The following is a 24,398-nucleotide window of genomic DNA, read 5'->3' as shown; positions in this document are numbered from 1 at the left end:
ATTTAATGCAATTATATATATACAGTACATTTTATATATCTATAAACATTCATCATATCGTACTGAATAATCATATAATTTCATATTTTCTAATAAATCATATCGCTCATAAAATATCTGTTATAGCTGATAATACTGAAAACATACCTAGGATGAATAGCTAGCTGATGTCATGTATTACCCCCCATGACGGGTTGTGCAGCCTGAAGGCGGGACCCGACAATGGTTGGCCGACCACTGTCGAGTTAAAAATATTTGTAAGTATGATGGGCCCGCCACACCCTAGTCTGGACTGCCAAGTGGACATCTACAACTCAACATTGAAAGCCACATCGACTATCCATCTTCCACCCCCTCGTAGGGTAGCACCAATCTGATCATAGATAACTAATCTATAAAAGCTCATGAAACTGAACTAAACTAACATCCAGGTTCTTATAACATATAATACATGATATTATAGCATTTTTCATAATTTCATAAATACGGCCTCGCGCCGAAATCATTTCATATATATATATATATATGGCCTCGCGTCGAAATCCTTTTATAAATACGGCCTCGCGCCGAACATTTCATAAATACATATCATTCTGAAAATAATCAATTATTATGTACTTATCATCATAATATACTGTATCTTTTCATAACTCTTGGAAACATGTTTATTCGTAAAATTTGTCATATCATTACTTTTCATGAAAAATAACATTCATGCCACACAAGTTGAATAATTCCGTGCATTTCATTCTAAATCACATTTTCTGTATTATAGCAGTATTTTCCCAATAACATACATTTTCTCAATAATATTCAAATATCATGCATGTTTTCCTCAAAATTAATTTACCGATAAATAATAATAATACACGTGGAAAATAACTGTTTTAGTTTATTCCCTTACCTGGAAACTAAAAAACCCCTATGTATTCCTAGACTCACACCCATAGGATTTCCTAATCAATACCCTGAAAATGAAAACTCTCAATACTAAACTTCAGTATTTTCAAGTGAATATCATTTCCTATAACTATGAAAAGACCTAATTCGGCATAAAAAGTCTTACCTTGATTCGGGGACGAATTTCAACTTGCTCCCACCAACGATCCACTCTGGTAAAAATGGAGAGAACTTCTCCAAGAGCGTCGTGGTGGCTTCAGATAGTCGAACCGATAGAAATCCGGCTCGAAATTGAAGAGAGAAGGGGAGAGAGCCGAAGGGAGAGAAAAAGAGGGTTTCTATGCTGATTTTCCATCAAAAATCTGAGTTTTACACTATTTATACTAGTGTCTTCGTCGATGAGCCACGTCACCTCGTCGACGAGCTCTTTCCTTCATCGACGAAATTCAGAGTCGCCCCGAAAACCTCTTGATATTTTCTCGTCGACGAAACTTGTCTTCATCGATGAGGTCCTCTTGTACCCTCATCGACGAGTCCCCTGCTTTCGTCGACGAGGACCTGATAATTTTCTTGGTTATTACTCCCAAAGTGCATTGTCGTCGATGAAGTCTGCTGCTTGCCTTTGTTACTGTTTCTATTTCCCTTCCTCTTTATTATTTAAAAACCATTATTATTCAGGTCATCATAGTTTTAGCGAAGGAAATGTTTCTCTCTCTCACTTTCTCTCTCTAAAAATGGGATTCTCTCACTTCTCTCTAAGTTTTCAGCTGCGTCTTTCCCCAGTTCAACGATCAGAAGCTACCACGGTGATCTTGGGGAGATTCTCTACAACATAGCTGGAGTGAAATGTCGATTTGAGAAGTTTGGGAACCATCCCAAAACTAGGGTGAGTGGATTATTTGAGCATTTTCAGTATTACCCAGTTCATTTGAGGTCAGATTTAGTGTTATATGCGAATATACTAGAGTTTTGTGAAGTAAAATTTGAGTATTATATTTTCAGAAATAGGGTGTTTTAGAACCTTACAAATATGGGTTGGGAACCCCAGTGAGTATTTTTAGAAGCTTGGGTAAATTATATTTTAGAAATTTATAAGTATGTAGGTTCGAGATAATATAGTTGATTTACTGGAAATATGCATATAGGTATTATTTCAAGATTTTGGGGATAGTATGTCGTGTGCATGAGGATTAATCTGGAGGCGAGCCTCCTAACCAGTTAGGTAAGGGAGATATGCTATGTTAGAAATTTTAGCAAGTTTATCAGGAAATTTTGTATATATATATATATATATATATAAGTTTATTATTCAGTTTTTCCAAAATATGAGTTTTATTATTTGTGTGGCCTGAGTGGATATTCGCCTGATACAGAATTTATTTAGTTTTTTCAGAATATCATGATTTACAATATATACATATATAGATAGATATTTACCATACAGATACTTATCAAACAAGTATTACAGATATTTCTTAGGCCAGTGTTTTACAGTAATTACAGAATGTCATGTTTTCCAAAACCATAACACTCTAACTTTACATATTATTCGGTCAAATATTACAGTTAGACATACAGTTATTTTATTCAGATATTACAGTATTTATAGATAAGATTTATAGTGTTATGGTTATTTTGGAAACATGATGAAAACAATAGGATAAATATAGTAATAGTATATACAGTATCAGATCCATGATGAATTACTTCAGACTGATTCAGTCAGAAGAGCACGGTACCGTTGCTATTTTCATATCAGAGTGCAACCACATATCTCAGATAGTATGTGGATTCCATCAACCGTTACCTAGAGAGTTTGCAGTTTCCCCAGTACTCTCGGTTGAGGGAGCTCGGTTTGACGTGGTAGTTTTCCAGTTCCGTGCTTAGGAGAGGACACAGTTTGGCCGATTTGAGGATTGGTAGAGTATAGTTAACTTACCTGGTAGGCCAACCAGGATTAAGTCCCTCCTACGGGCAGCACAACCCTGTCACGAGGGGTTAAATCATGACATATAGTTTTCTAGGGAAAATTCTCAATTATGTATATATATATATATATATATATATATATATATAGATTTACAGAATTTTTAGCAAATATAGTATGATATTAAAAGTATGAAAAGTCGAAAACCTAGATGATACAGTTATGTTTTAAACTATGATAAATGAAAGTTATACTTTATATTGATTTGCCAACTTATATAGTTTCAGATATTGTCATTATAGTATTTATGCAATTCATTCGCCACACACTAGTAATAACATATTTCCACTTACTGAGCGTCGTCTCATCCCAGCAATTTAACATTTTTCAGTTTAACCAGCTAAGCGAACAGATTAGGCTCGCGGATAAAGAGATCTTTTATTTTTCCCTACGTATAGGGTAAGTGTATTCAGGGGATTATGTTTTTGAGTAAATGGTACTCGGGTGATGTGTAAATATGTATATATGGTTTGAAAACACTAAATTCTGTTATTGTATATGTGAGTGTATGACTTTATGTTTTTCGCTGCATAGGTGTGTCAATTTGTGTATAGGGATACCTTAGTGCCCATCTAAGGCCTGAGAAGATGCTATAGTAGGTATAACATGGGTATCAGAGTAATTTATATATATAAAAAAATGTTATAATTTTTGGGTCGTTACAGTTTGGTATCAGAGCCTAAGTTGCTAAGTTCTGTAGACTCTAGAGTACAGCAAAAAACAATACCAGAATATAGCAATGGAATATTAAGAAGAGTGGAATAGGATGATAGTGAGTTAAGTTGGGAATTAGGATGAGAATTTAGGGTTTAGTTCTGTGGTTTGGGGATAGAATTTCAGGGTGGTTTCTGTGTTTTTCCTGGGGTGACGATTTTAGAAAAACCATAGTAAACTATTGATGATTTCTATTTCCATATGGTAGGGCTCGACCTTAAATTAGTGATAAGCGGTAAGAGTTATTCTATTTAGTATATTATTGTAAGGTTCAGATTCTTAGAATAATTTTGTAATATTATAGGATGAACCTAGGAGGTAGTAGCGCTCACTCTAGTGGCAACGACGAAGCAAGGCCTTCTGGTGCAGGAGGCGGGGATTCAGATGTTGTGCTACGCTGTGTGGCTCAGCAGGTCATGGCTGAGATTGTCTGGAGCTCCAAGGAGCAGAGAGGTCCATCTCTAGCTCAGGGGTGCACGATAGAAAAATTTATGAAAATGAACCCACCAACATTTTCAGGAGTGGCTGATCCTGCAGTTGCAGAGAATTAGATGTAGGAGATAGAGAAGATTTTGACGGTGCTTCATTGCACCGATGAGCAAAGGGTCCTCTATGCCACATATAAGTTGATAGGGGAAGCCAAGAGATGGTGGACGACCACTAGATTATTGGAGGAGTAGAGATCAATTCCAGTACCGATGACCTGTGCTTGATTCAGGGACATATTCTTTGGCAGATACTATCCTACTTCAGTTAGAGAGGCTAAAGTACAATAGTTTTTGAGCTTGTCTGAGGGATCGATGACAGTCCAGCAATACACAGTGAAATTTATCGAGTTATTGCATTTCTGCCCTTATATTGTTCCAGATGAAGCTAAGAAGGTCAGGATATTCGAGAGGAATTTGAAGCAGGATATTTATAGACAGGTGGCAGTACTAAGGATACAAGATTTTTCAGAGCTGGTTGACTGGGCCATAATAGCAAAGGAGGGTTTGCCGAGAGAGACTGAGATACAAAGCTAGAAGAAGAGGGCCACACCTTCGAGCTTTTAGGCGGGGTCCAACCGAGGCCCTTGGAGAGGAGGTAGATCTGGTGGGGGTTAGAGGTAGACGGTGGAGCACAGTGGATTCCAGGGTGGACAGTCTTATCCCGCCTGCCCCAGATGTGGACGGAGACATCCAGGTGAATGCTTGTAGAGACCCAAAGAATTATGGTATTTAAATAATAAAAGAGGGAGAAAAAGGGGAATTGTATAGGGGGTCACAGTAGGTCTTCGTCAACGGGGACACGTGTCTCTTCGATGAGGAGTTACCGAGAGGGCTATTTTAGGGCCAGAAATTCGTCGACGAAGATTATGAGTTCATCAACGAAATCCCTTCTTGACCTCGTCGACGAAGTGACATGTCTCGTCGATGAAGGTAGGTGTATAAGTATGCCAAAATCAGATTTTCATCACAGAAACTTCATGCAGCCCCCCCCCCCTCTCTCTCTAACTTCATCCTCTCCACCTTCTCTCTAGCTTTCTAGCCTTGTCATTCGTCAGTTCGACGATCTGAAGGCGCCACGTTACTCTTGGGAAGATTGTCTTCAAATCTGCTGGAATAATCCATTGGTTAGGCCAACTTTGGAACCATCCCAAAACCAGGATGAGTGGATTATTTGAGCATTTTTCGTATTACCCAATTCAATTGAAGTTAGATTCTGCATTATATGCGAAAATACTGGGGTTTTGTGAAGTAAAATTAGGATATTATATTTTTAGGAATAGAGTGTTTTGGGACCTTATGGACAAGGGTTGAGGACCCCAGTGAGTGGTATATCAGGAACCCATGTAACCTTTATTTATCAGTGTTTTATAAGCTTTTTTCTATTTCTCAAATTCATGCACATGCAACCCATATTTATTAGCAAAAGTTCCCAAGGATAAAGGAGATTACACGACCATACATGTAACTCCCCTCTGCTCTGATATCAATTGTAACATTGCCCGAATAATTCGGGTGCAGCTACAACTGATACTTATTTAGACACTCACCTTACTCAGTAAGCCCTCAGTTGGAGAGTTTTACTTCGCCCTAATTATTTATGTAATTAAACTCACACTCTTTCATTTCTTATTTTCATTCCACAATATAGCTCATGAGTGTCCATTATAACCCATCCATGTGTCATCTGTAACTCATGGCTGCCCTGAGGATATTCACCTCGCCATGCTTCCCCCCCATAGTCAAGGTTGTGTGACCCGAAGGCTGGATCTAAACCGCAGTTGGCCTACCTGGTTAGATCAAAATAAGAAATCCATCAATTTGTCTGTCGTACGATTGGTCTGCCTATCCCTAATCCGGACCCAGAGGGCAAAACTACCTTTCTCACTAGCTTAATCAACTATCATGCCACACTCTCCACAAGACCGTGTGGTTGCACTTATCATCCCACTAGCAACGGTACCGTACTTTAAAAAATACTCTAGTCTATCAAGGTTCTCATTTACATATTTCCATTTTCACAATTCAGTATTCACATTCCATTATTCATATTGCAGTATTCACGCTGTAATATTCACATTTCAGTGTTCACATTTCAGTATTCATAACTCAGTATTCACATTGTAATATTCACATTGCAGTATTCACATTTCAGTTTATATTTCATTTCATGTATTTCAACATTTCTCAATAAAACATATCATCATTTCATATTTCCTCATTTATCATAGAAAACATTTCTATATTCATATTTTATATTCTATCACTTCCTAGTAAAATACTCATTGATATAACATAATTCATCATTCACAATAAAACAATTTTATTTACCACTTTTCATCATTTCCCATATTTCAAATCCCAAAATATCACAATTCAGTATAAATCATATGCCACACAACTTTATTTGATATACGTGTCATAATAATTTCCAACAAAATATCATATTCTTATTTTCATGTATTAATTCAACTAGTAGTTCTCAAAATAACTGTTGTAATTTATTCCCCTTACCTACTTACTAAGAAGTCTGCCTAAAACCCTACATGCACACCTGCGACGCTCGGAAGTCAAAACCCTGAAATCAAATTTCCCCCAAATTAATCAATTCAACTCCCTAGAATAATAACTATTTTAATATTTCCTAAACCCACACACTCCCAATACTAACTAAACTTTAAAAATAATTAACGAATATAATTCCACTATCCTCACCCTAGCCTAGGAGTGGTGCCTAGGAAATTCAAATTAAAAATCTATTCCGATTAAAATGACAAGGATCAGAACTAGGACCTCGTGGTGGTATCCGATCATCGATTTGACTAAAGATTTAAGGAGAAATTGAGGAGAAAAGAAGAGGTTACCTTACCTCAAGAGTGGTGCCTATGTCGCTCCTACGACAAATCCATTTCGGTTAAAATGTCGGTGGCGAAGAATGGAACCCAGGGATATCTTCCGTTTTTCGATCGATGCCCGTTTGACTGAGGAAATCGAGGAGAGAGAGAGAGAGAAGATGAGGAGAGAGAGAGAGAGAGAGAGAGAGAGAGAGAGAGACGAAGTAGAGAGAGTGAGAGAGCGATGTGCAAGCTCTTTAAGAAACTATTTCCTTCCTGAAGGACTCAGATCTTGTATATATATAATATTAATATATTATATTATATTATATTATTTAATTAATATTAATTAATTCATTCATTCATTCATTCTTTTTACATTTCCATGTATATTATTTTTGAGATCGTTACAAGTTCTATAATTATTGTTGTGACTATTGTTAACCGTTTTATGATCATTTTTAATGATTTTATGCGTGTTTCTTGAGGCTAGATATGTTTTGAGAATGTAATTGCTAGTGATTTTTTCTTACTCACAAATTCTTCTATTTGAAATTTCTTTTATTATTGGTTCGATCGATGGTTTCTTTCTTATGATCATTTATATTTGTTTAGGTTAACCAAGGTGTGCAGTTCCTATCTCTCATGCCAATCAAAAGGGTTGTTGTACCCAGGATGTAGCTGCCAATATGCCTTCTGAATCAAAGGGGTGAAATCTTTCCTAAGGACAATGTTATGCATGGCTCAACTAATAAGTTTTTTTCATATTTATTTTTTGCATCTTGTTTACAGATTCATTTTTTCAACAAAATTAATTTTAGAAGCCTAGGCAATTCTTATATGTAGAGCCTATCTAAACATGGGACAAGGTGCTAACGCATCATATAATTAAATAGATTTTAGCACTACATTTTATTTAATCACATGTTAATACAATTTATTTAATTAGATTTTCACTTCACATGTTCGTGCGAAGTTCTTCTCTTTTATTTTTGTATTAATTTTTTATCCAATTTAATTGTCATGTGATTCATGCACGCCAGTCTTTTTTAGACATGTGAAACTCTGCAAAAAGGCCTGACAAAATGCAAAATATGCACGCTAGAATGTCGTTTCCTTTTATATTTGTCTTCAAATAAAGCCTTTATTGATTGAAGCTCATAATTAAATTGACCTTTAGCGTTAAGTTTAACTTAATTGTGCGTCTTATGCTCGAATGTTTATTTCGTTACTTTACAATTGCAGATGCCAACAAGAATTTTTTATTTTTGTTCTCTCTTTGCATTAATTTTCAATTTATCTAATCATGTTAATTTTCTCATGATTCACACCAGTTTTATTTATGAAGCTGTGGAATCTACGAAAATTCCTATGTAATTAGCGCGATTAATCACATGTTTCATTCTAATGAAACAAAGACTAATAATTATATATGTCGTTATATAACTCACAACTATAATTGTCATACTGAAATCTTTTGTCTCACTTTATTCTTTTGTTTTTACATTGATTTTCATTACGTATAATTATCCACATTTTAAATAATTCTCACACATTAAGGCTTTATTTGGATAACTGATTTTATTTCTAAAAATAAAAAAAGCACACGTTTTTTTCCTATATTAAATAGTGTTAAAAAATAAACTTTTATTATTATATAATTAAAAATTAAAAAAAATAAATATTAATATTGTGTTAAATTCAAATTTTTGTTCTTTAATTTATTATATATTATTATTTTTTATGTTTTCCAAGTTAAAATATAAAAATAAAAAACCTTAAATATATATTTCTTTTTTAAAGATATTTTTCAAATTTCAGACCAACCCTAATGATTTGCATAAATAAATAAATAAATAAGTGATGAACAACTTTGAGAAAAGCAATGTGGAAAAACAAAAAAAAAAACAAAAACAAAAACAAAAACAAAAAACAGAGGGGATAAGATCTGAGTCAATTTTTTATACTTATCTCAAACACACTCAAATCTCAATTCCAGTTTTTTTCCACCGAATGATGAACACGTGGCATGATTCACCTCGTGCGTTATGGAAGTCGGGGATTACCATTTGCTTTTTGCCCACCTACGCCTCGTCTTCTTTACCCCCAGACCAGCACTTCCACGCGCTTCCCGCCACCTGAGTCTACATTCTGAGTTAATTTCCCCTACCACGCACCTCACACAACCTCAGTGCACTTCCCACCAAAGCTTCGCCACGTAGGCAAAAGCTGATATAAACTGACTATATTGCCTACGGTTTTCAAATGTAATGACGACAATGTTCTCACACGCAATCTCCGTGCCCCGTCCATTTGGCTGAACCGACGCGAGCGAAAGCGCGTGGAAGTCCCTCAAGTAACCGTCACTCTGAGCAACAACCAGTTGCCATAGCGGCCGAAGAAAAAAGAGGAGATATTGGTCGACTTATTGGTGAATTTCTGGTCCTCCATGGTCTCTTTCTCAGAGTGACGTCTCTGGTAGCGACTATGTTCACCTTCTCTCCTAGGGTTAGGGTTCTCGTCGGCCCCTTCAATCCTTACCACTCCTCTGTCACTCTTTCCAGAATGAGAGCAGCGGAGCAGAGGTCGTCTGCTGCGGCGGTTCCGGCGTCCTCTTCTTTGGGTTCCCAGAATGGGGCTGCCTCTTCGGGCACTGCTGCACCGGCTTCTTCGCAGGTCCAGGCGGAGGAGACGGGGCAGGGGGAGAGTCGTGATCGTGACAATGATCGATCGGTGGAGCCACAGCAGCAACAAATCAACCTGGCCTCTTTACCAAACTTCTGGATGACCGAGGAGAGGTTGATCACTGATGAAACCTGGTCGTGCATTTTCGTCGTGGTCACCTTTTGGTTCTTCGGTTCGTCTTACTTTTACTGACGTGCTCTTCTTTTCCGATTTTTTTTTTTTTGCCATAAATCATAAATCATAATTGAGATTATGTAATCCAAAGGGAGAAACAAATTTTTACATGATCATATCTCTCTTCAAATTTTTTTCGTTAGTTTTTCATATCTGTCTTCAATAAATGTTGAATGTTGATTCTTAATCGCGGTTTCTAATTTTAGAATTTGACTTTAATTTGTATGTTACAGTTTCCGTGACCATGATGATGGGCGTGTACGGAACAACGAGTTTACGGCTTGGTCCAAGTTGTTCCCTGCTTATACAGCCCAACCCATTGTTTACGCAGTTTGTAAAGGTGCCTGCTTTGCTTCTCTTTTCATTTCTGCTTGTCTTTTATCTTTGTATCTTGTATGGCAATTTCAAGTGGCTTTTGGTAGGTGGAAGAGTTGAATGGGCCAAAGCCTGGGCCTTTGTTATATCGATTTTATAAACCTCCACCACTTAATGTGGTAACAAAGTGGTCTGATACTCATAGTGCCTCTATTCCAGCAGAGCTTCACAAGGCAAGATTACTATTTGTCTCTTTCTTTTTGTTGTATGCTTTCTTCTTTCTGGGTACAACCATGCTTGAGTCTGTCATTGAACTTCTGGATGATCTTGCTGATGGGGAGAGCTGTTTTTCTTTTTCTTCCTCTTCAGAAGTGGACATATTTCCTTAATGAAGGATCTCAAATTAATGTCTCTTACAGTGTGAAGTCCCCAAGCTCCAACTCTGTAATCCTAGCAATTGCTCAAGGTATACTGCTAACAGACAAAAATCTTCTTGGTTATCTTGCCAATTGTTTTCCTGCATCTTTAGGGCATGTTTTGAAGTCCAACGGCTGTTGCTTTTCTCTATGTGTGCTTTACCTGTGGTCCTGTGCACAAATCCTGCATCACAAGTGTTGTGAGTAGGACATGTAGGATTATGCACTAACAAATCAAATGAAAGAAGCAGAACATGACAGATAGAAGAGCACAACAATTTTACATGGTTCAGTAGTGTGCCTATGTTCACGGAGCTCCTATGAGTTAGAGAGTCCATCCTCAAAACCTAGGTATTAAGGAGAGAGAGTTAAGATAATCTTATACTTTCTTGGGACTGCCCACAGAGGCGATGTAGTTGGATGCACGTCAACACTCCCCCTCGAGCCCATGGGGGGAAATGAGGCGAGGACGAGTCCAACCCACAGAGTAGCCAAACAACCCAAGGCCCAGCTTTGATACCAATTTAGAGAGTTCATCCTCAAAACCTAGGTATCAAGGAGAGAGAGTTAAGAGGATCTTATACTGCCTTAAGACTGCCCACAGAAGCGATGTAGGACTAGACGCACACCAACACTATGGAATCTCCACAATTTTGTAAACGAATGGGCTTAGGTTTCAACTCTTGGCTACAAATATAAATAGGTTCATATGAAAGCCTGAAAATGTCATCCTATAATATTGTATGGACGCTACATCTTGACTCAAAATATTACACTGTTCATGTGTGTGCAGGGGTATGGATTTGCCCCCTGCAGCCCCCGAACGTGCGATTTTGCTTTGATATTCAAAATCATCTTCCCCTCTGTTACAAACTTCAAATGAACCGCCCTCTGAAAATGTGTCACCACCCAACTAGGTGATGCCATTAGAAGAGAAAGAGATTATCTCACAAATTATATTAAAAGTTTAAGGCATTATTAGTGTCATGAAATCCTAAAACAGTTTCATTACCATTAGTTTTGGCTCCATTCATGATTGTGGATTTGTACTTTCCGTGTTAAAATGACATCGCTATTTATTCTTCAGATGACATAGCTATTTAGTCTTCATAGGCTGCCCAACACATGCCTTTATTATTAAGCATGATACATGGACCAGTCTTCTAATGAGACAAATTTTCACTTTGCTTCTCTAACATCCACCCATAAAAGCATAATCTGTGTTCTTATTTATTCAGCTCTGTGATACTATAAATCATCTTTTGTCATTCAGTTCTGTATAGGGCTCTATCATTAGTTGTTAATGTGGGTCTCTTGTTCTTTTTTTAAAAAAAAATAAAAAATTATAGCATGCATTTCATTTCCTTATATGGGTCATACTCATGCCCATATGAACTAACGACTTTAATGTGTATTTATGAGTCTACAATATACTTGCTCCCTTTATCTTATCTGCCTTTCTTGGCATCATTGTGTCTAGGATGGTAGGACCAATTTTGTTAAATGCTCTTCTTTTTTATTTTTATAAATATTTTTTCATAAATTATTTTTTCACTCTATATTAATCCAAAACTAGCACATTGCAGGGGATGACGACCTTATTCATTGGCTCGAGGACCCGTCATATCCTAATACCACCTTTTCATGGAACATCATTCATGGTGAGTTTAGGGAGAGAAAAATTATATGTTCATGGTGAATTCAAGAAGTAGAAAATTTGGTAGATTTTGTGTACAGTGCATGTTTGCTGATGTTTTCAAACAATATCCTCAGGAACTGGTATGATCCAGGTGGATATTTTGAAGTCTTCTGATTACTTTGTTGCACTGAGTAACTGGAACTTGGAGGAAGTGGAGGTATGGCGCAAGTGTATCTTATTCTTTTAGTTTCCATAGAATCTTTTCAATTATAGCTTCAGATTGTTAACATATTACAGAACCTTCTTCCAATGAGATCCATGGACAAGTTGCTTTTTCTATTACTGTCTTCAGAAAATAAGTGTCCTTGAGATGATTATTCTTTTAAGGGTTTTTTTGAAGTAATACTGTGGTTCAAGTGCTTTGATTGGTTCTTTTGTCAATCCAATGGGCGAAAGTTGTTGTGGTTGCATTTTCCTCAAGCCTAATGTTTCATTTGTTAAATAACCTTTTGGCATATTGCTCCAGTGAATCTAAGTGACAAAAACTCACCAAAAGGTTTGAACTACTGCAGCTAAATTCATTGGTAAGTTGCAGCTGTCTTTTTTATTGTGGATGCTGGCCTTACATAACAGATTTTCGGCCCTGATATCACTGCACGCCAATATAGCAGTGGGGACAAAAAAGTAGAGCACTGGGAATAAAAATTGCAGCCGTGGCAGCTGCTGGAGGCTATAGCTGCTAAACTGCTGCTACAAGACCAGTACAACATTAGGACTGTTTTTTCTTACTTATTTTTCCTCTTTTTCTTCTTATTTTTTCCCATATCCCTCTGTACATCAATTACGATGAGCTGGAGAAGATGTTAATGAAGATGACTCTGATAATAATTTATTTTTTGTATTTCTTTTCTTATTTGTTTGATGTCGATCTTTTTATTGTTCAAGTTAGTAATTTATATTGGGTTTGATTGTTATTATTATTTTTTCTCTTGGCACTTAGATAAAATCTTGATAAGTTAATGATTATTGTGAGTTAATTTTATGGCTTAGATTCTAAAATAGGTTTTATCAGTGACAAATTTGGTATGCATTTGTTAAAATTTTAAGATGTCAAAGGGTAAAATGATAAAGACTCCTTTATAATTTATACATATATTGTGTGTGTAATAAATTAAGTTTGAATGTTATATTACCTGCCTATATTATTATTGTTTCGTTGATTTGTAGTTCTATTGTCACGTCATATGATATGCTTATCTGCTTATAACTTAGTTAGTATGTCTAATCAATGATTTGCTTTTATTTTTTTCATTAAAATATTGAAAAGTGAAAAAAAAGGACATTTCTTCCACCATTAGCACTTTAAAACCAATATAAAACTTTGGTTAAGCTACACTGACCCCTCTTAAGCTTTGGTTCTCTTGCAGGGATCTGCCCTTAGTATTTGAAAATTACTCCATTGCTAGTGGCGTCACATAAACTGTGTTGAATTCTATAAAATCTTACCCCTATTAATGAAAAATATTAAATTACAAAATGTTGTTAGATGTTATGTCGGCATACAATGTATAAATTTCATTTTTCAATCTCTTTCCAATATCCTCCTCTTAACAGCTTTGAAAAAGCAACTTTTGATGCACTAGGCTGTAGACCTTCCCACATCTTTCTTCTGCTGTAGACCTTCCCACATTCTTCTTCTTCTTCTTCTTCGTCAATTCCTTTTCTGTTTTTTTCACTTTTTTGCCTTGCTTGATATATATGATAAGTGTGTATATTACATTTCTTCGCTTTATTATTATTATTATTATTATTATTATTATTATGGTAATCCGGAACTCCAGCCTCATACGAGCCCTCTGGAGGCAGAGGACTAACCGCCCAGCCATGTCCAGATTAGTAGAGGTAAGTCGATGAAATAAGGCATGGTTACTAGAACCCTTGACCTCAGGGCCCTTTCTCACACATGCCTTTCCCACATAGGCCTTATCCTAGATTATACTTGCTTCATTAATTTTATGTTTCTATTTCTTCTTTGCCTTCTCCAATTTTTATTATTTTTCTTTTCCATTCTTGCCTTGCTTTCTTTCCATTATTTTTGTGGGTGAACTTTGGCAGCTTAAGCACTTAGCTCTTGCTTGCGCACAAAGACAAAGAGCTGTTTACATGCTATTTGGGAGCACATATTCACTCATTGTCACTGCAACAATTTTGTGGCATCTGCACCATTGATGCTTCACCAGCTGTAATCCTCCGTGTCATCTTCTTCTTATTTGACACCTAGATCATATCCATTCAAAATACCAGCTCCCTATTGCAGCCCCTATAGCAACAGAAATGCCATCACTTTGTCACTGTCAACAACTCCAGCAAATTTGTCATCACATTCAACCACATTCACTGAAGCAAATCATGTCACCTAATCCCATCACCAACCCATCCAGGGGTGTTGATGATAAGAATTCAACATGATTATAAGCTATCTTACTTTATCTGCTAAATGCACAAAAATTCAATCTGATTTTCTTTGATTGGCATCCTTCTGGACCCTTTCCCACCCCCACCACAATCCCCAACCTCCACCAAAAATTAAAGACAAAAAAACCTAAATTTATAACCTGTTAAAACTGAATCAGCCATTCTCTTTGAGCTTGTCAAAAAATTCTGCTTGGGTAAAGTTGGGAGTATTGGGACCATTTTTTGAAAGAATCATTGTGAATCATCTGAAATGTGATCCATGCTTGAATATTTATGCTAATTACCTGGCTGTGGTTGCTTTCAAGATCATTTTGGTAAAAATGGAAAAAAACATGTTCACTACACTGTTCAATTATTGATCTCCTATCTTTATGAGAGGTGCAGGACTCTCCACCTAGACGCAAATTGAATGGACAAATTGTGGTAGCCAGTAGGGCTGTTGCTGGATGAAATTTCATCAATGGTTCATTAGGTTTAACACAGAACCTCATGTAACTTCTGAAATTAGAATCTATAATTTCCCTGTTGTTTTCTTTCTTTACTTGAAATAGTGAACTGTTCTGATGCCTGCTCATCATTCAAATGCTACATGCCTCACCTGTTTTGATATATGTATTGAACAGGTGCAATTAAACATCAGCACAAGGGCTTTCATGTATAATATAAGTGATGCTTATTACAAGTGTAATTTCACTCATTATGCTTGTATTTTGAAGCTTTTCTTCAGTAGTGGAAATGCTATTGTCTTAACTTCTCCTGACCCAGAGCAGGTAAGATTTTTTCCTCTCTTCTGCCAGTCACTCTCAGCTGAAACCTTGTTTTATTTATGAAGGCATCAAACTTAGAAGCAATATGTTTAGTCAGATTTCTATCCCCTCTTTTACTGTCTTTTGTTCGGTGAGTAAAATTCTAGTTTCCTATTACAGAAGTCATAACTCTATACATATAGTGGGTTTTTTCCCTAAACCAAAAAATGTTGTTTCATCAATAGGAAATTTTTTTTTTTTTTTTTTTTTCCTTTTTTGTATTTTGAAATGTTTTAAAAGGCGAAAGCGTAAGGCGAGGCGTTTTAACCCTTAAGAGGTGAGGCATAAGGCTTAAGGCATTGGGGCATAAGCCTTTTGAAATATTTATTTTTAGATAAAAATATGTAAATAAATTACATATATTTTAAAAATAAATAAAAATTTAAGAAAATAAATATAATGTAAAAATAAATAATTATACTTTGCAAAATATTTGTTGGCCATTAAAAGATTGCTAACTTGAATTAATGACATAAACTTGGCTAGAGATAGCTATACAGTTACGAAGTTCAAATTATTTTGATGACCTAAGATACAACTATCAATTTTTTTGGAAAGGTTGTGTCAAGGGTTTTAGAGATCATCATATATTATGATATTCCCTTTATATTAGCATATAGATAAAAATTTCTAGTCAAATCTAACTTGAGAATCGCACACCTAAAATGCATGTGCCTCAAATAAAAAGGTGCAAAAGGCGTGTCTTTTGTACAAATATGTAAGCCTCTGCATGTAATGCATTGCCTTTTTGGAATTTGGTATTTTAGATTGAGCCTCAAGATGTTTTAGGAATGCTTTGCCTCAAGGCGAGCCTTAATTGAGCGCTTTAAAACATTGGTATTTTGGGTAGGAAATATCACCCCAAATGAAGCCAGGAGGATGGGGAACAAGCAGTAATCCCTGTCTCTGATTGTACATCTGGCATGTGCGTCTGGATCCTGAGTTTTATGGACTTAATTGCGATACCATAGATCTAAACTCCATATTCCTAAACCATATAGTTATTTCTATACAGTTTTAATGCCCCAGAGGCAGATCAGGTCATTTGATCATAGAAATAGATAAAGTATTGAAGAAGTAATAGCTTCAAAAATCAAAAAATAAAAAATAAAATAACATAGTGGATTCTGATCCCTGGGATCCACGCTGGAAAGCTGGGGTTCAGCATCTTCTCACCTTTCCCTCTGGACTTACCTTCAAATCTTGTTCAGGACTCTGAACTCATGCTAATTTGGGACTTAATATTTTTTTCAGGGTACTTCCAGTGATGAGTGGTATGTCAGACTGTCTTATGAACCACGATGGATTACATATATTCTTGGCATAAGTAAACTGTTTTCTTAAATCCTTTTTACATTCAAAATTTTTATGTTAGATTTAAGCTATTGGAATCTTCCTTTTTTTGTTGAAAAATAAAATAAAATTTCCTGCTTGTAGGTGGAATGACTCTACTCATGTTAATGGCCTTCCACATCTTAAAGAAGTTTCGGATTACCCGTCAAGATGAAGCCTCAGTAAATTCTGGGGAGATTGTATCTGAAAGAACCACCCCTCTACTTTCATCACACAAAGATGAGGATATTTTAAGTCGAGGTTCATCCTATGATTCTCTTTCACAAGATGAGGATGATCTGGAGGATGGGCTTACAGTTGGCTCCCTTGATGGAAAATCACCAAAAGACAGTGAAAACAATAATACATCCCGGCGTCTTTGTGCGATTTGCTTTGATGCTCCTAGGGATTGCTTCTTTCTTCCATGTGGACATTGCGTGGCTTGTTTTACATGCGGAACAAGGTAATATTCTTTATCATTAAAAATCTCTTTTCAGTCAGAAAAGGGAACCATAAAGTAGCTTTATTAACGCTCCCTCGAACTTAATGGGAACTACCCCACTGATCCCTATGATGGGATTTTAGATCTAATTTTTCATTGAAAATGTGCACACAATACACCAGAAAAAAAGAAATGAAACTGAGCTACATATGGCTATATTTATGGAAAAGCTCGTGATAAAGTCATGTTTTGGCATCCTATACATGTGAAAAAATCATACATTTAAACAGATCCATATTTGAAATGGCTTACAAATAAAATGATGGTGCATAGAGGGAAATTGGATGGTGTTGATGATGATGATTATCTTGAATTGGCAATTGCAAGACCGGTTGATTGGGACCATCACTAGTTTAGTTTTGGGTGGATTAGGCAACAATTTTCCCACCCTTTTCATCATTTCTATTGAAAACGCTTTCTATGGGTACTGTAGCAAATTGCAATTACTAGCATGATTGAAATCAATTTTAGAGATTTTAGAATTTAGTAAGAATTGAAAATGTTTAGCCTATCCGGATGTTATAAAACCTACAGAATAGTGGACTCACAATGCAGCATCTTATCAAATCATGTGAGCTTACTGCAATTTTAACATTTATTTCTATTATTTTCTCTTCCAAGCTACACATTTTGATGACCATTTTGGCAGATTGATACTCAGTGATTTATGAATTCAATTTATTATCTGCAGGATTGCTGAAGCAGCCGGTAGCTGCCCAATCTGTCGCAGGAACATGAAAAAGGTGAAGAAGATATTTACAGTATAAGCAGTACACAAATTTGTTGCACATGAATAATCATAAACTTCAATCTCCTGTTTTATACCAATGCATATCACCGTTAGAGGAGTGTCGTAGATAGGTTTCCTAGGGTCATTTTTAACATAAAATGGCCACCCATTTTGTCCGTTTGATTGGCATTGGCATTCCATTTTACCATCTCTTGGTATGGGAATGGCAGCTTAGATCCTTCAAATGCTTGCAATTTGTTTTTTTTTTTTTTGCCCTTGGGGATCATTAGGCCTTCAGTTGGATAATTTTTTTTTTGCTGTTGTAATGTTATTGCCCTGTTGTGCCTGTATTTATGAATATATGGTGATATGCGTTTTGAGGTTGCTCATATGAACCCCCGGATTGTCTGATCTGTTTTAAGTACTCCTTCCCTTCATTCTGATTTATTGGTTGGTACAAATGCTGAACGGAGCTCATGAAACCACATAACTAGTTTCCCTGCTCCTATTAACATTCCTACTTCATTTGCGAGCCACTTCATATTAGGAGTGCAGATGTGCCGACTCATCCGTGAACAATTCAACACTCTTTGTCTTGGTTGAATTCCACCCGCAGCAGTTAATTTAAAAGAAATGAGATGAGCTTAGCGCAACCTTTAGTCATGAGCGTAGTCTGTATGTTCATGACCAAGCTTGTGAACCAACTACCTCATTCAAGTATTTGTGAACCAACTACCTCATTCAAGTATTTGATCATTAACTTTGTAATTATGCCTCGTGTGATATGCTCATTGGTTTGCCTAATATTAAATTACATGGTTTTTAACTAAAGGCAAGCCTGCATATAATTTTTAAGCTCGTTGAATAACCTTGTTAGATTTATTTAAAAATCTAAAATAATATTAAAAAGATTTTGTAATGTACTTAACCTCACTATTTTTATTTTTTTTTCTCATGATATTATACTGTGGTGACGTAAAATTAATTTCGAATTGTTTATTTGATACTTCTATTCACAAATATGTGTATATATGTTTGTTTGAGAGATTAGCTTGTCTTTAATTTGAAATTAACTAAATATGGAGTGGGCTGAAGCTAACTTGACCTAAGCTTGTCCTCGGCTGAAATTTTGTTAAGGTTACTCATGGAAAAGTAGTAAAGCTTGCTTAGAAGGGGGAGGGGTAGGCAAAAAATACTCACCTCCCTAAGGTTTCACGAAAAATACATGGATCTTCCCAAAAATTCCATTGATCTTCCCTTAGATTTTAAAATTTTCATAAACTTCTCCTAAGATTTGAGAAATGGACACAATTTTTTTAAAAAAAAAAAAATTTGTCATTGTGCTAAATATAAGGGACAGTTTATGTTTTTTTAGCAAATCTTAGGAGAAGTCTTGGAATTCTTAAAATCTTACGGTCAGTCCTTGAATTTTTAAAATCTTAGGAGATGTTAGTGTCTTTTTGTTAAAGTTCGAGGGAGGTCGGTATCTTTTTCTCTTGTAGGGCTATGAAGATGCTTGTGAAAGAATGTTTTCAGTAAGAGAAATTTGGATTTTAAAAATGCATTTTGGAATCTTTTTCCTTTGTTAGAATTAGGGTTTGGAAAGCTGAGATTTATTTCTAGTCTTTTTTAAGGGACTAATGTAGATTACCACTTTTAGATTATGGTGGTCAAATGATTAGAATACTAATTTTACTCTTTAACTAACACATCCAAAGTGATGAGTACATGATAACCTTCAATCTCATATTTATGAGTTTGGAGTTCACGCTTTAAATTTGAACTTGAATGATTTTACGTCAAAAAATTTTATGTTGATATCATGAAGTAAATGATAGTGTTAACTTTTTATTAGTCTATAATAAGAAGTTGATGAGAAATAACTATTTTTAAATTTTATCATGCGAATGCCTATTCGTTTTTCATTATTCGACTTGAAAAAAATCATTATTACTTGTGTTTTTAAAATTTTATCTTATTTTAAGGGATAATTAGTTTGTGAGCTGCTTGTAATGTAGCATGCAGTCAGGAGGTGCCTCAAGCCTAGGACCCCAGTCTGTATATGTATATGTGAAACTATTTATGGAATTAAAATTACAAAACGACATCATTCCGTAGCTTATTATGTTTAACAAAGTTTAGATATATATTTTTAAAAAATTAATAATATAGTATCATTATTTAATTACAAATATTGAAGTATTGTGTATTGAAAATTATTTACAAAATTATTTACCTAAAATTTTATTGACTTTTCATTTATTTTATGATTAATTAATGAGTTTTTATTTCAAATTAATTATTTGGGGGTACCTTCAAGTTTGATTTTATTTCTAAAATTATTTTCACAAGTTAATATTATTATTTATCTAAATGATGCTAGACAAATAATAATAATTTTGGAAGAAATCGAAAAAATTTATATATCTTCCTTTTAATATAAGCCTTTTATTTAGTATTTATAATATCATTATATTTATTTTATTTTTCTTATATTAAGTGGATTTTTTAAGGTTCAAATCTTAGTATATATAAAATAAAATTTTAAAATGTAAATTTATCTCATTTTCTTGAATTTATTTTTTTTAGAATTTTTTCTTTCTTTCTTTTAAAGATAATACTGTTTTTTTGTTTATTAAATTGTTTATACTATTCATACTTCCATCATACTTTGTCTTAGTAGTTTTTTTTTTTTTTTCAACCAAGTGAAATTTCTTCTTTTAGGTTCAAACTTTTAATTTGTCAAAGAGAGATCTGTCAAATTTTAGTTAAATTTAAGGAATATTATTTTACTTCTAAAATATAAGAATGTATTTTTTTTTTCATAAAATAATTTATCTAGCTCGTTTGTAAGGATAGTTTGGTGCACAAAGTCCCACATATGAGGGGTTTGTTAAGATGTAAATCACGATAGGTTTATAGTACGCAATCTTATCTTATATTTTGTAAGAAACTCTTTTCACGCCTCAAACTCGACATCTTTAGATCATATGGTGGCATTTTATCATACTGACTTAGTGTGTGTGCGTGCGCGTGCGCATTTTTTTTTTTCAAGTTACATTTTAAATGCAATTTTATCTAATTTTAATTATATTATTTTATAGTATGGAACTTTACTTTTTTAAAGGAATATTTAATTTTACCTTAGAAAGATAAGAATATTATTGTGTACAAAATAATTTATGCGTTTTCTACTTTATGAAAAATATTTAGTTTTACTTTTCTTTACACATTAATTAGCATTATTCATACTTCCACAAAAAAATTAATTTTTGTTAGAAAATTTTTGTTGGTAAAATGATTTGTACCATCCCTATTTTTATATATAGTATAGATTTAGATAAGTGATTTAATAAAAATGTGTTTGGTTGAGTAAATTATTTATTGCAAAAGCTACATTTGAAAATCACCTTTTAGTCCCCATTTGGAATTACTTGGGAAAAAATATTTATTATTTAAAATAAATACTTGCACAAAAAAAAGTATTGTTTGGCTTGCATAAGAATTTGTGTTTATTATAGTAAGTATTTTTAAAATTATTTTTGAGAAAAAAAGTATTTTTTGAAAAGTAATTCTTAATTTCTTATAAGAAGTTAATATTTTTAGATAATGTTTGGCTTTTACATGCATCACCTGGGGATGAATATTAGGTCAATACAGGAGATTCAATTAATTAACCGAATTAATCAAAAAATTTCTGCTAAAAAATCGCATTAACTGAACCAACCAAAATGTCATATTTAACCGAACTCAAAACCAAACGAACCAAATTTCAGTTAAATCGGTTAACCAATTTTGACCGATTTAATATTTTAATGCGCACACACACACATAATATAGATTTTTAATATATATATATATATATAATATAAATAATATATAATGTATTTAATATAAATAATATATAAAAATTAATAAAATTTTAGTATAAATATATAATAAATAAAATATTTTAATATATAATATATATAATTATTTATTATTAATTTATACTATTCGGTTAATTCAATTAACCGAATTAACCGAACCCAAAAATTGAACCAAACTCAATAAATTTTTAACCAAGCCAAACCGATCGAATTTACTCGATTAATTCGATTTTAACCGAATTATGCTCACCTCTACAACACCACACCTCCTCCATGGCCTTCGCCTGTTTGCCTTGCACCTCCTCTTCTTCTCCAACCTTGCCTCTGCTAATTGTTGTGCCTCCTATTCCTCCTCCACCCTGCCAATTCTGTAAGCTAGATTTAGTCAAGTTCTAGATATGTTAGTTTATCTAATTAATATAATAATTAAAAATTTTTAATATTTGTAATTAATATGTTAATTGTAAAATTTTTAATTAAAAATGATACTTAACATAAATATTAAAATAAAATGTTAATTAAAATATTTTTAGAAAATATTAAAGGTGTTAGTTTATTTAATAATATACTCATTAACATAATTTGATAATCATATATTATTTTTTTATTATGGATTATATATATTAACTATATGTTGGATACAATAATTTTATTTTTATAATAAATTCACACAATACTAATGATAAAAGTGAGTCCAATTACTATTGATTTTATGAGAAGTTATAATTATCACTTATTTTTATACACAATCAAATGATTCTTATAGCTCTGGCACTTTTTCAACTTAATATTTATTACTTAATTTGATTTTTTTTTTTCAAAAAAATACTACACGTCTCAAATAATCCCTTTAAAGAACTTTTCTAAAAGCAATGGGAATAGCTTTTGGCAAAAAACAAAAAAAAAAAAATAGTGTTCTTGAAGTATAAATCATTTCCAAATCATATGAATGTTTGTTCTCGAAGGAGTGTTTGATTTGCAGAATAAAAAATATTTGCATAGATTGACATTTTCAGTAAACTCATTCCTTAGAACGAATACTTATTTTGTAATTAAAAGTTTAATTAAAGTTGGAACGATTTCTCTCTCCTCTCTTCGATTTCGGCTCCGACGTTCGTCGGATCGACGATCTGAGGCAACTACAACGCTCTTAGAGAAGTTTTCTCCAAATCTACCAGAGCAAATCGTTGGTAGGACTGAGTTAAAATTCATCCCTGGTTTAAGGTAAGACCTTTTATGTAAAATTTGGTTTTTCCATAGTTATAGAAAAGGTTATTCACGAAGAAATACTGAAATTTAGTTCTGATAATTATTGGATTCAGGGTATTGAATGGGAAACCCTGCAGGTGCAGGACGAGCGTATTTTAGGGGGTTTCTTTTTTAGTATCAAATAAGGGAATAAATTAAACTAGTTATTTTTCATACAAATTATATTGTTATTATTTATTAGAATTTTTTTTTTCAGGAAGTATGTATGATATATATATATATATATATATATATAAAGAAATTAATAAAAATGCATATTTAGGAAAATACTACTATAATATTGAAAAGTATATATATTAGTATGAACTGCCAAAAATTATGATTTTAGAATTGAATGTACGGTTTATTTAGCATTGTATGACATGAATATTATTTTACAGGAAAAATATTATGTTATGGAAATTTTACGAATAAAGCATGTTTTTAGAAATTATAAAATAATGCAGTACATTATGGTTTTAAAGTATATGATAAATGAATTATTTTATTCAAAATGATATGTATGAAATATTCAGTGCAAGACCGTGATTGATAGCCGGCGCAAGACTGTGTATGATATATGATTTCGGCACACGATCATATATGCATATGTATGAATTTGGTGCAAAGCCACAGATATGAAAGTAACGGCGCAAGGCCGTATGTATTTATGTTATTACGGAAAATGCTATCAATCTATTTACGTTAAACTGTATATTATCATGTATTACGTATTATCATAACTCGGATGATAGTTCAGTTTAGTTACAGGAGCACGGTACCGTAACTATACAAATCGGATTATTATATTCAGATTTGTACTAACTGCCCCTGCTAGTAAAGAAGGTGGGAGATGGATAGTCGATGTGGCTTTCAGTGTAAAGTTGTAGACGTCCACCTGGCATTCCGGATCAGGGTGTGGTGGGTCCATCGTACTTACAGAATATTTGACTCGGTAATGGTCTGTCAGCCATTGTCGGGTCCCGCCTTCGGGTTGCACAACCCGTCATGAGGAGTAATATATGACATCAGCTAGCTATACATTCTGGGTAAATTTTCAGTGTTATTAGCTATACCAGATAGTTCATGAACAGTATGATTTATTAGAAATATGAATATATATATATTTATTTAGTTATTAAATGATTAATGTTTTCTGGTATTCAAAATATATTGTATATCTATATTAACATTAAATATTCATGTAGCCACACAACTATATTTAGTTTATTTTCCTTTACTGAGAAGTGTTTCACCCCCAAATATAAATAATTTCAGGAAACCCAG

The 24,398-nt window shown here is 33.9% G+C and overlaps 1 protein-coding gene across 1 annotated transcript; it reads left to right on the top strand.

Moving 5' to 3' along the window:
* The first annotated feature begins 9,200 nt into the window (after positions 1-9,200).
* On the top strand, positions 9,201-18,383 carry LOC131168192 (E3 ubiquitin-protein ligase APD2). The gene is made up of 10 exons (XM_058127471.1): positions 9,201-9,777; positions 10,013-10,119; positions 10,202-10,327; positions 10,464-10,560; positions 12,097-12,171; positions 12,284-12,366; positions 15,248-15,394; positions 16,685-16,757; positions 16,868-17,225; positions 17,956-18,383. The coding sequence occupies exons 1-10, from the start codon at positions 9,408-9,410 to the stop codon at positions 18,029-18,031; spliced, it is 1,512 nt and encodes a 503-aa protein (XP_057983454.1). The 5' UTR covers positions 9,201-9,407; the 3' UTR covers positions 18,032-18,383.
* The last annotated feature ends 6,015 nt before the right edge of the window (positions 18,384-24,398 follow it).

Source organism: Malania oleifera, chromosome 11 (genome assembly GCF_029873635.1).
Source record: "Malania oleifera isolate guangnan ecotype guangnan chromosome 11, ASM2987363v1, whole genome shotgun sequence".
Classification (NCBI taxonomy): domain Eukaryota; kingdom Viridiplantae; phylum Streptophyta; class Magnoliopsida; order Santalales; family Ximeniaceae; genus Malania; species Malania oleifera.
Note: the sequence above shows the minus strand (reverse complement) of the source record. Positions and strands in the feature narration are given on the sequence as shown.